The sequence below is a fragment of the Diabrotica virgifera genome, chromosome 4 (assembly GCF_917563875.1).
Source record: "Diabrotica virgifera virgifera chromosome 4, PGI_DIABVI_V3a".
Taxonomy (NCBI): Eukaryota; Metazoa; Arthropoda; class Insecta; order Coleoptera; family Chrysomelidae; genus Diabrotica; species Diabrotica virgifera.
Genome location: NC_065446.1, coordinates 17,183,572 through 17,196,273, shown reverse-complemented (window position 1 = coordinate 17,196,273; position 12,702 = coordinate 17,183,572). Strand labels below are relative to the sequence as shown.

Sequence of the window (12,702 nt, the reverse complement as noted above, 5' to 3'; positions counted from 1 at the left end):
TTGTACAAAATTTACGACATTGTATGTCGAAAAGTGAAATTCTGTAGTATTTCCAGTAGTAGCCATCATGCCAGAAGTCACCTGTCATCACTGTCATGAAATTTTTATTACGTCTAAAATTTTTAAAAAATTCTTAAATTGTAAGTATTGAAACCAATATCAAATTGAAACAGGATTAGGATGTGCTATGTATGTGCAAAATACCCATCAACATAATAATTATAAATTATCTAGTATTAGTAGTATTTTTACAGCTGAGATTATAGCCATCGAAAAAGCTCTAGAATGGATCAAAGAGAATAATATTGAAAAAGCTGTGATAATAACAGACTCCAGATCTGCAATATATGCAATTCAAAACACTGATTTTAATTCATACAAATCAAAAATTTTATGTAATATAAAAAATAATTTGTCTAAAGTGGAAGTAGTATTTATATGGGCAAAAGGGCATGCCGGTATACTGGGTAATGAGAAAGTGTATGAGTTGGCCAAAGATGCAATAAAAAATGGTGAGATCCTAACTCAGATCTTATCGACAGATGCAATAAATGACGTCAAAGATAGAATAAATAAAATATGGAAAAAAGAATGGAAAAATATTACAAGCATGTCAAAAAATTTATATTTTTCTTTACATCAAGAACTTCCTCCGCCACCTGAATACATATTTAAATATAACCTGCCAAAGCAAGATATTTCTACTATCGTCAGATTAAAAACTCGACACGGGAAATATGAGGCACATCTGCACAAATTAGGAATAATTAAAAGACTAAGTTTTCACTCTAATGGCATATAACATATCCCACCAGAATGAAAACAATGGGAACCTTCTCTGGTTACACCTCCGAGGCTTCTACAATTTGCAAGCCATACGGATGCTGAGACTAAGGAAGATGAGGGAATTCTACAATTTACAATTCACGTCACATCTGCTCAGCGCGGTAAAGTTCCAACGAGACTGGTTCCCTTCATACTCCACACAGAGTAAATGTAAATCAAAAATGAATAACCATTTTCAATTTCGTTGCAAAACGAAAATACAGCCGAACCATATTCCAGTCCAATCAGAGAGTGCTGCAAGCACCCCTACCGGTTTCGAAACTTATTAGTCTCTCATCAGGAGGCACATATGCTGCTCTCCCCGATCCAACCAAAACAAACCCCAGCGTGCAGTCCCGAATTGCAACGAACGAAATGGCATAGATGCCCTAGCGGCAACTGCTAGCAAAAGACTAAGTTTTCACTCTAATGGCATATAACATATCCCACCAGAATGAAAACAATGGGAACCTTCTCTGGTTACACCTCCGAGGCTTCTACAATTTGCAAGCCATACGGATGCTGAGACTAAGGAAGATGAGGGAATTCTACAATTTACAATTCACGTCACATCTGCTCAGCGCGGTAAAGTTCCAACGAGACTGGTTCCCTTCATACTCCACACAGAGTAAATGTAAATCAAAAATGAATAACCATTTTCAATTTCGTTGCAAAACGAAAATACAGCCGAACCATATTCCAGTCCAATCAGAGAGTGCTGCAAGCACCCCTACCGGTTTCGAAACTTATTAGTCTCTCATCAGGAGGCACATATGCTGCTCTCCCCGATCCAACCAAAACAAACCCCAGCGTGCAGTCCCGAATTGCAACGAACGAAATGGCATAGATGCCCTAGCGGCAACTGCTAGCAAAAGACTAAGTTTTCACTCTAATGGCATATAACATATCCCACCAGAATGAAAACAATGGGAACCTTCTCTGGTTACACCTCCGAGGCTTCTACAATTTGCAAGCCATACGGATGCTGAGACTAAGGAAGATGAGGGAATTCTACAATTTACAATTCACGTCACATCTGCTCAGCGCGGTAAAGTTCCAACGAGACTGGTTCCCTTCATACTCCACACAGAGTAAATGTAAATCAAAAATGAATAACCATTTTCAATTTCGTTGCAAAACGAAAATACAGCCGAACCATATTCCAGTCCAATCAGAGAGTGCTGCAAGCACCCCTACCGGTTTCGAAACTTATTAGTCTCTCATCAGGAGGCACATATGCTGCTCTCCCCGATCCAACCAAAACAAACCCCAGCGTGCAGTCCCGAATTGCAACGAACGAAATGGCATAGATGCCCTAGCGGCAACTGCTAGCAAAAGACTAAGTTTTCACTCTAATGGCATATAACATATCCCACCAGAATGAAAACAATGGGAACCTTCTCTGGTTACACCTCCGAGGCTTCTACAATTTGCAAGCCATACGGATGCTGAGACTAAGGAAGATGAGGGAATTCTACAATTTACAATTCACGTCACATCTGCTCAGCGCGGTAAAGTTCCAACGAGACTGGTTCCCTTCATACTCCACACAGAGTAAATGTAAATCAAAAATGAATAACCATTTTCAATTTCGTTGCAAAACGAAAATACAGCCGAACCATATTCCAGTCCAATCAGAGAGTGCTGCAAGCACCCCTACCGGTTTCGAAACTTATTAGTCTCTCATCAGGAGGCACATATGCTGCTCTCCCCGATCCAACCAAAACAAACCCCAGCGTGCAGTCCCGAATTGCAACGAACGAAATGGCATAGATGCCCTAGCGGCAACTGCTAGCAAAAGACTAAGTTTTCACTCTAATGGCATATAACATATCCCACCAGAATGAAAACAATGGGAACCTTCTCTGGTTACACCTCCGAGGCTTCTACAATTTGCAAGCCATACGGATGCTGAGACTAAGGAAGATGAGGGAATTCTACAATTTACAATTCACGTCACATCTGCTCAGCGCGGTAAAGTTCCAACGAGACTGGTTCCCTTCATACTCCACACAGAGTAAATGTAAATCAAAAATGAATAACCATTTTCAATTTCGTTGCAAAACGAAAATACAGCCGAACCATATTCCAGTCCAATCAGAGAGTGCTGCAAGCACCCCTACCGGTTTCGAAACTTATTAGTCTCTCATCAGGAGGCACATATGCTGCTCTCCCCGATCCAACCAAAACAAACCCCAGCGTGCAGTCCCGAATTGCAACGAACGAAATGGCATAGATGCCCTAGCGGCAACTGCTAGCAAAAGACTAAGTTTTCACTCTAATGGCATATAACATATCCCACCAGAATGAAAACAATGGGAACCTTCTCTGGTTACACCTCCGAGGCTTCTACAATTTGCAAGCCATACGGATGCTGAGACTAAGGAAGATGAGGGAATTCTACAATTTACAATTCACGTCACATCTGCTCAGCGCGGTAAAGTTCCAACGAGACTGGTTCCCTTCATACTCCACACAGAGTAAATGTAAATCAAAAATGAATAACCATTTTCAATTTCGTTGCAAAACGAAAATACAGCCGAACCATATTCCAGTCCAATCAGAGAGTGCTGCAAGCACCCCTACCGGTTTCGAAACTTATTAGTCTCTCATCAGGAGGCACATATGCTGCTCTCCCCGATCCAACCAAAACAAACCCCAGCGTGCAGTCCCGAATTGCAACGAACGAAATGGCATAGATGCCCTAGCGGCAACTGCTAGCAAAAGACTAAGTTTTCACTCTAATGGCATATAACATATCCCACCAGAATGAAAACAATGGGAACCTTCTCTGGTTACACCTCCGAGGCTTCTACAATTTGCAAGCCATACGGATGCTGAGACTAAGGAAGATGAGGGAATTCTACAATTTACAATTCACGTCACATCTGCTCAGCGCGGTAAAGTTCCAACGAGACTGGTTCCCTTCATACTCCACACAGAGTAAATGTAAATCAAAAATGAATAACCATTTTCAATTTCGTTGCAAAACGAAAATACAGCCGAACCATATTCCAGTCCAATCAGAGAGTGCTGCAAGCACCCCTACCGGTTTCGAAACTTATTAGTCTCTCATCAGGAGGCACATATGCTGCTCTCCCCGATCCAACCAAAACAAACCCCAGCGTGCAGTCCCGAATTGCAACGAACGAAATGGCATAGATGCCCTAGCGGCAACTGCTAGCAAAAGACTAAGTTTTCACTCTAATGGCATATAACATATCCCACCAGAATGAAAACAATGGGAACCTTCTCTGGTTACACCTCCGAGGCTTCTACAATTTGCAAGCCATACGGATGCTGAGACTAAGGAAGATGAGGGAATTCTACAATTTACAATTCACGTCACATCTGCTCAGCGCGGTAAAGTTCCAACGAGACTGGTTCCCTTCATACTCCACACAGAGTAAATGTAAATCAAAAATGAATAACCATTTTCAATTTCGTTGCAAAACGAAAATACAGCCGAACCATATTCCAGTCCAATCAGAGAGTGCTGCAAGCACCCCTACCGGTTTCGAAACTTATTAGTCTCTCATCAGGAGGCACATATGCTGCTCTCCCCGATCCAACCAAAACAAACCCCAGCGTGCAGTCCCGAATTGCAACGAACGAAATGGCATAGATGCCCTAGCGGCAACTGCTAGCAAAAGACTAAGTTTTCACTCTAATGGCATATAACATATCCCACCAGAATGAAAACAATGGGAACCTTCTCTGGTTACACCTCCGAGGCTTCTACAATTTGCAAGCCATACGGATGCTGAGACTAAGGAAGATGAGGGAATTCTACAATTTACAATTCACGTCACATCTGCTCAGCGCGGTAAAGTTCCAACGAGACTGGTTCCCTTCATACTCCACACAGAGTAAATGTAAATCAAAAATGAATAACCATTTTCAATTTCGTTGCAAAACGAAAATACAGCCGAACCATATTCCAGTCCAATCAGAGAGTGCTGCAAGCACCCCTACCGGTTTCGAAACTTATTAGTCTCTCATCAGGAGGCACATATGCTGCTCTCCCCGATCCAACCAAAACAAACCCCAGCGTGCAGTCCCGAATTGCAACGAACGAAATGGCATAGATGCCCTAGCGGCAACTGCTAGCAAAAGACTAAGTTTTCACTCTAATGGCATATAACATATCCCACCAGAATGAAAACAATGGGAACCTTCTCTGGTTACACCTCCGAGGCTTCTACAATTTGCAAGCCATACGGATGCTGAGACTAAGGAAGATGAGGGAATTCTACAATTTACAATTCACGTCACATCTGCTCAGCGCGGTAAAGTTCCAACGAGACTGGTTCCCTTCATACTCCACACAGAGTAAATGTAAATCAAAAATGAATAACCATTTTCAATTTCGTTGCAAAACGAAAATACAGCCGAACCATATTCCAGTCCAATCAGAGAGTGCTGCAAGCACCCCTACCGGTTTCGAAACTTATTAGTCTCTCATCAGGAGGCACATATGCTGCTCTCCCCGATCCAACCAAAACAAACCCCAGCGTGCAGTCCCGAATTGCAACGAACGAAATGGCATAGATGCCCTAGCGGCAACTGCTAGCAAAAGACTAAGTTTTCACTCTAATGGCATATAACATATCCCACCAGAATGAAAACAATGGGAACCTTCTCTGGTTACACCTCCGAGGCTTCTACAATTTGCAAGCCATACGGATGCTGAGACTAAGGAAGATGAGGGAATTCTACAATTTACAATTCACGTCACATCTGCTCAGCGCGGTAAAGTTCCAACGAGACTGGTTCCCTTCATACTCCACACAGAGTAAATGTAAATCAAAAATGAATAACCATTTTCAATTTCGTTGCAAAACGAAAATACAGCCGAACCATATTCCAGTCCAATCAGAGAGTGCTGCAAGCACCCCTACCGGTTTCGAAACTTATTAGTCTCTCATCAGGAGGCACATATGCTGCTCTCCCCGATCCAACCAAAACAAACCCCAGCGTGCAGTCCCGAATTGCAACGAACGAAATGGCATAGATGCCCTAGCGGCAACTGCTAGCAAAAGACTAAGTTTTCACTCTAATGGCATATAACATATCCCACCAGAATGAAAACAATGGGAACCTTCTCTGGTTACACCTCCGAGGCTTCTACAATTTGCAAGCCATACGGATGCTGAGACTAAGGAAGATGAGGGAATTCTACAATTTACAATTCACGTCACATCTGCTCAGCGCGGTAAAGTTCCAACGAGACTGGTTCCCTTCATACTCCACACAGAGTAAATGTAAATCAAAAATGAATAACCATTTTCAATTTCGTTGCAAAACGAAAATACAGCCGAACCATATTCCAGTCCAATCAGAGAGTGCTGCAAGCACCCCTACCGGTTTCGAAACTTATTAGTCTCTCATCAGGAGGCACATATGCTGCTCTCCCCGATCCAACCAAAACAAACCCCAGCGTGCAGTCCCGAATTGCAACGAACGAAATGGCATAGATGCCCTAGCGGCAACTGCTAGCAAAAGACTAAGTTTTCACTCTAATGGCATATAACATATCCCACCAGAATGAAAACAATGGGAACCTTCTCTGGTTACACCTCCGAGGCTTCTACAATTTGCAAGCCATACGGATGCTGAGACTAAGGAAGATGAGGGAATTCTACAATTTACAATTCACGTCACATCTGCTCAGCGCGGTAAAGTTCCAACGAGTGAATTGCAGATGTGAGCAGATGTGACGTGAATTGTAAATTGTAGAATTCCCTCATCTTCCTTAGTCTCAGCATCCGTATGGCTTGCAAATTGTAGAAGCCTCGGAGGTGTAACCAGAGAAGGTTCCCATTGTTTTCATTCTGGTGGGATATGTTATATGCCATTAGAGTGAAAACTTAGTCTTTTGCTAGCAGTTGCCGCTAGGGCATCTATGCCATTTCGTTCGTTGCAATTCGGGACTGCACGCTGGGGTTTGTTTTGGTTGGATCGGGGAGAGCAGCATATGTGCCTCCTGATGAGAGACTAATAAGTTTCGAAACCGGTAGGGGTGCTTGCAGCACTCTCTGATTGGACTGGAATATGGTTCGGCTGTATTTTCGTTTTGCAACGAAATTGAAAATGGTTATTCATTTTTGATTTACATTTACTCTGTGTGGAGTATGAAGGGAACCAGTCTCGTTGGAACTTTACCGCGCTGAGCAGATGTGACGTGAATTGTAAATTGTAGAATTCCCTCATCTTCCTTAGTCTCAGCATCCGTATGGCTTGCAAATTGTAGAAGCCTCGGAGGTGTAACCAGAGAAGGTTCCCATTGTTTTCATTCTGGTGGGATATGTTATATGCCATTAGAGTGAAAACTTAGTCTTTTGCTAGCAGTTGCCGCTAGGGCATCTATGCCATTTCGTTCGTTGCAATTCGGGACTGCACGCTGGGGTTTGTTTTGGTTGGATCGGGGAGAGCAGCATATGTGCCTCCTGATGAGAGACTAATAAGTTTCGAAACCGGTAGGGGTGCTTGCAGCACTCTCTGATTGGACTGGAATATGGTTCGGCTGTATTTTCGTTTTGCAACGAAATTGAAAATGGTTATTCATTTTTGATTTACATTTACTCTGTGTGGAGTATGAAGGGAACCAGTCTCGTTGGAACTTTACCGCGCTGAGCAGATGTGACGTGAATTGTAAATTGTAGAATTCCCTCATCTTCCTTAGTCTCAGCATCCGTATGGCTTGCAAATTGTAGAAGCCTCGGAGGTGTAACCAGAGAAGGTTCCCATTGTTTTCATTCTGGTGGGATATGTTATATGCCATTAGAGTGAAAACTTAGTCTTTTGCTAGCAGTTGCCGCTAGGGCATCTATGCCATTTCGTTCGTTGCAATTCGGGACTGCACGCTGGGGTTTGTTTTGGTTGGATCGGGGAGAGCAGCATATGTGCCTCCTGATGAGAGACTAATAAGTTTCGAAACCGGTAGGGGTGCTTGCAGCACTCTCTGATTGGACTGGAATATGGTTCGGCTGTATTTTCGTTTTGCAACGAAATTGAAAATGGTTATTCATTTTTGATTTACATTTACTCTGTGTGGAGTATGAAGGGAACCAGTCTCGTTGGAACTTTACCGCGCTGAGCAGATGTGACGTGAATTGTAAATTGTAGAATTCCCTCATCTTCCTTAGTCTCAGCATCCGTATGGCTTGCAAATTGTAGAAGCCTCGGAGGTGTAACCAGAGAAGGTTCCCATTGTTTTCATTCTGGTGGGATATGTTATATGCCATTAGAGTGAAAACTTAGTCTTTTGCTAGCAGTTGCCGCTAGGGCATCTATGCCATTTCGTTCGTTGCAATTCGGGACTGCACGCTGGGGTTTGTTTTGGTTGGATCGGGGAGAGCAGCATATGTGCCTCCTGATGAGAGACTAATAAGTTTCGAAACCGGTAGGGGTGCTTGCAGCACTCTCTGATTGGACTGGAATATGGTTCGGCTGTATTTTCGTTTTGCAACGAAATTGAAAATGGTTATTCATTTTTGATTTACATTTACTCTGTGTGGAGTATGAAGGGAACCAGTCTCGTTGGAACTTTACCGCGCTGAGCAGATGTGACGTGAATTGTAAATTGTAGAATTCCCTCATCTTCCTTAGTCTCAGCATCCGTATGGCTTGCAAATTGTAGAAGCCTCGGAGGTGTAACCAGAGAAGGTTCCCATTGTTTTCATTCTGGTGGGATATGTTATATGCCATTAGAGTGAAAACTTAGTCTTTTGCTAGCAGTTGCCGCTAGGGCATCTATGCCATTTCGTTCGTTGCAATTCGGGACTGCACGCTGGGGTTTGTTTTGGTTGGATCGGGGAGAGCAGCATATGTGCCTCCTGATGAGAGACTAATAAGTTTCGAAACCGGTAGGGGTGCTTGCAGCACTCTCTGATTGGACTGGAATATGGTTCGGCTGTATTTTCGTTTTGCAACGAAATTGAAAATGGTTATTCATTTTTGATTTACATTTACTCTGTGTGGAGTATGAAGGGAACCAGTCTCGTTGGAACTTTACCGCGCTGAGCAGATGTGACGTGAATTGTAAATTGTAGAATTCCCTCATCTTCCTTAGTCTCAGCATCCGTATGGCTTGCAAATTGTAGAAGCCTCGGAGGTGTAACCAGAGAAGGTTCCCATTGTTTTCATTCTGGTGGGATATGTTATATGCCATTAGAGTGAAAACTTAGTCTTTTGCTAGCAGTTGCCGCTAGGGCATCTATGCCATTTCGTTCGTTGCAATTCGGGACTGCACGCTGGGGTTTGTTTTGGTTGGATCGGGGAGAGCAGCATATGTGCCTCCTGATGAGAGACTAATAAGTTTCGAAACCGGTAGGGGTGCTTGCAGCACTCTCTGATTGGACTGGAATATGGTTCGGCTGTATTTTCGTTTTGCAACGAAATTGAAAATGGTTATTCATTTTTGTTTTAGGAATAATTAATTCATCAGTATGTTTTTGTGATAATGTTTCGATTAGAGATTTAAACCATATTTTCTTGGAATGCAAAATTAACGAGAGATATATAAATCAATTATATTACAATTTACGACAAACACAAGTTCATTTTCCAATTAGTATAGAATATCTACTAAGTTGTCATAAAATGGAAATATTTAAATTACCCGTCACTAAAGTCATTCCTTATTGTACTCATGTACTGCCATTTGCGGCAGTAAAGTAACACTTTATTGTACTGAAAGAAGAATTTTACTTTACCTGCCGCGATTAATCAAATTAACTGATATTGAATGTAAGTGGTCGATGGCAGTAATCAATTATTTATTTGAGTGAACTTGAAATTTATTTACTTTAATTATTAAAAATATTGTACAACATTTACGTTATTATTAATTAAATTTATGTAAGAAAGTGAAATTCTGTAGTATTTTGAAATTATATTTATAAAACATAATTCAAAACTTTACAGATTTAGTAATTAGGTATTCAATATTGATACCTTACAACTATCGATTAAACATCGAAATCGGTCATCATGCAAGAGCCTTCTGTCATTACTGTCATACGAAATTTTTATTTCGTCTAAAATTAAAAGAATTGATAAATCTTTTAAGTTTTGTATTAATGCGAATATAGTATGAAATAATGTTTTTGTTAATTCGATTATATATAGGACTGTGATAGATATTTAGGTACTGATAATTTGTTAGCAAATATATTTATTTAGATTTTCTACTATTCATCACGGGAAAAGCAACTGCGCTGCGGAAGGCTACACTTCATAAACAATGACGTAATTATTAACGGTATTTTTAATTTTTGGTATTTTTAAAAAATATTAAAAAGTATTAAAATTAGTTTATTATTTAAATAAAATTACGATAAACCTGTTTAAAATATATTTATTTCGTTGAAATCATAATAATAGAAGTACCTATAACTTCTTACGTGCGTACAAAGTACACACACATTTTTTTCATTAGAAGGATGTAATTAAGTAAGTGTTAATGTTTTTTTATGAATGGCGATAAAATTTTGTATGCACCACGTCAGTAAAGACTCTTTACTGACTTGGTACATAAATAACTATTATCCAACTACATACATTATCTGATAAATGACCCAATTTGATGATTCATATTTCATAACTTAATAAGCGACGGAAAATTTTGAAAAAGTGGTGATTTATTTCTAACATTCGTCAAGTCTCCTTTTAGTTCCATATACTTGACTCAGCTGTGCTCCAAGTTCTTTAACCTGTCTGAAATATACGTTTGCTCGAGGTCTACATGGCCTCCTCATTAGGCTTAAATCCTACCCAGTGAGTGTCTTTTTCAAGTTTGGAAACAAAAAAAAACTCGCAACGGGCTAAATCTGGAGAATACGGTGGATGGAGCAGCAGTTCGTACCCCAATTTGAACAATTTGGCCATGGCTACGGCGGAGATGTGAGCCGGTGCGTTGTCATGGTGGAAGAGCACTTTTTCTTCGTGAAAAGAAGCAGAAGAAGAAAGAAGAACAGAAACCCACAAAGGCACAACTCAAAAACGAAAACACATAAGTAATGATGATCATAGTAGAATAGCAATTATTACCTTTGTTTTGTCGGTTTACGGCGTGTATAAATCTGATATTTTGGCTGAATATGTATTTGCGGTTTTCATGTTCGTTTTTATCAGCGTACTGCCTTCTATGCTTATTAACAAACTTATTAAATTCGAAATCAAGATGGCCGGTCTTTTCTGGTCTGATAAACTCAGCCATTGGGTTAAAAGTATAAATATGTTTGTCTCCAGGCCCAGGGAAGGCGCTGCATTCTAGATCTAAAAAATAAAGCATTATTTATAAATAAGTTTGTAAGTTGTATTGGTCTAATTTAATCAAGAATTAAAATTATAAAAAATCCAAATGGATTACCTTTGTACCTAGGTCAGAACGTTTTCGGACTTATCAGTCCATCCTCAGTAAACTCATTTTGCCTGCTAAATAGCCCCAAAACCAAAAAGTGAAATTTACATTAAAAATTAGTAAAGATAATACGGAAAATAAATCAGGAAAAGCAGAATAAACAAGCAAGAAACGATATTTTAAAAACGGCGACCAATGCATAGCATTTGCAGATGATCTGAAACTATTAGCAACAAGCCAGAAAGAACTACAAACATTAATGAAAAAACATAATAACGGAAGACAAAAAATTGGGACTTAAAATAAATGAGGAAAAGACAACGTATATGAGAGATTCAAAAAGAAAAAAAAAGAACGTCATAGTACAAATATATGGAGAAAAAAATACTCGTCCAAAAGAGCCAAAAAGAGGCACATCGAAAGAATGGGAAAGTAAAGAATGCCAAAAAGGGTACTCTCACCAAGACCAATACAAAAGAGAAGAAAAGGCAGGCCAAGAAAAATATGGAAGGACAGTGTGTATGAAAGATCTGAAGAAAAGTAACATTGATGGAAAGAACTAGCATTGGACAGAAGGTTATGGAGGGGAAGAAGCGTATAAAAAGACTGAAGTGAAATTAAATAAAATTTATAAGACTAAATAAAATAAAACGTACCTATTTAGAATTGTAAACATTTTGACCCTAGGACTACAAGGCCTGTTGATCTTAATAAATAATATAATAAAAATGATACGACTTGATGCCGATGGACCTGGACAACTTTCCAGAAACATTAGATTTCTCTACTCTAACATTTTTTTATACCCGTACACTTTGGTCTACATTCGTCTGCAAAAAAATCTTATCAGAAAGCATTGTATTCGTTAAATATTTGCGTATAGATACAGAAAATTTTTGAATATTTTTTTTTATTGTTTGTTCTGTTGTCAATTTTTGATCAGACGAAGTTTGTCCGGTCAGATAGTTCGTAATAATTAAACAGCGTCGATTTAATTAAAAGGATATAATATAATAAATAGGACTTACCGGCAGGAACTCTAAATGTATCATCTGAAATGGGACTTGGGTCGTAAGTATAATAGTCCAGATAATAGTGATCGTAGTGGCTACCCAACAAAGAATTAAATCCTTTCATTTCATATCTAAAAAAGTATCAAATTTACGATAAATGGCATCTTAATACAATGTACTATTTTTATAGGGAATAAGCCAAATTTTTATTCCTTCTATGTAAAAAAATATTATCGCTTATTCCACAATTCTACTATAAAATAAGTATATTTTAACGTTTCGATTTCCACTTCGAAAATCGTTGTCAAAATACAAAATACTAATAAATTTTATTTATTAATCTTTTTTATTTTGAGAACAATTTCCGAAGTGAAATATCAAAATAAACTACAAATAGTAAAATGAGTTATTTTTACGAGAACACATGTATCAGCACACTTTTCAAATTAATGTTAAAAAAGACGACAGGTAAAACAAAAACAATAGGTTTGGCAACAA

At 39.5% G+C, this 12,702-nt stretch overlaps 1 protein-coding gene across 1 annotated transcript in view; it reads right to left on the bottom strand.

Moving 5' to 3' along the window:
• Positions 1–12,702, bottom strand: part of LOC114333011 (digestive cysteine proteinase 2) — a 47,285-nt gene that overhangs the window by 20,497 nt on the left and 14,086 nt on the right. Inside the window, exons 5-6 of the mRNA XM_050649036.1 lie at positions 12,220–12,335; positions 10,879–11,106 (exon numbers count right to left, since the gene is read on the bottom strand). Of these exons, the coding sequence (XP_050504993.1) occupies positions 10,879–11,106; positions 12,220–12,335 (344 nt within the window). The remainder of the gene's footprint in view (positions 1–10,878; positions 11,107–12,219; positions 12,336–12,702) is intronic.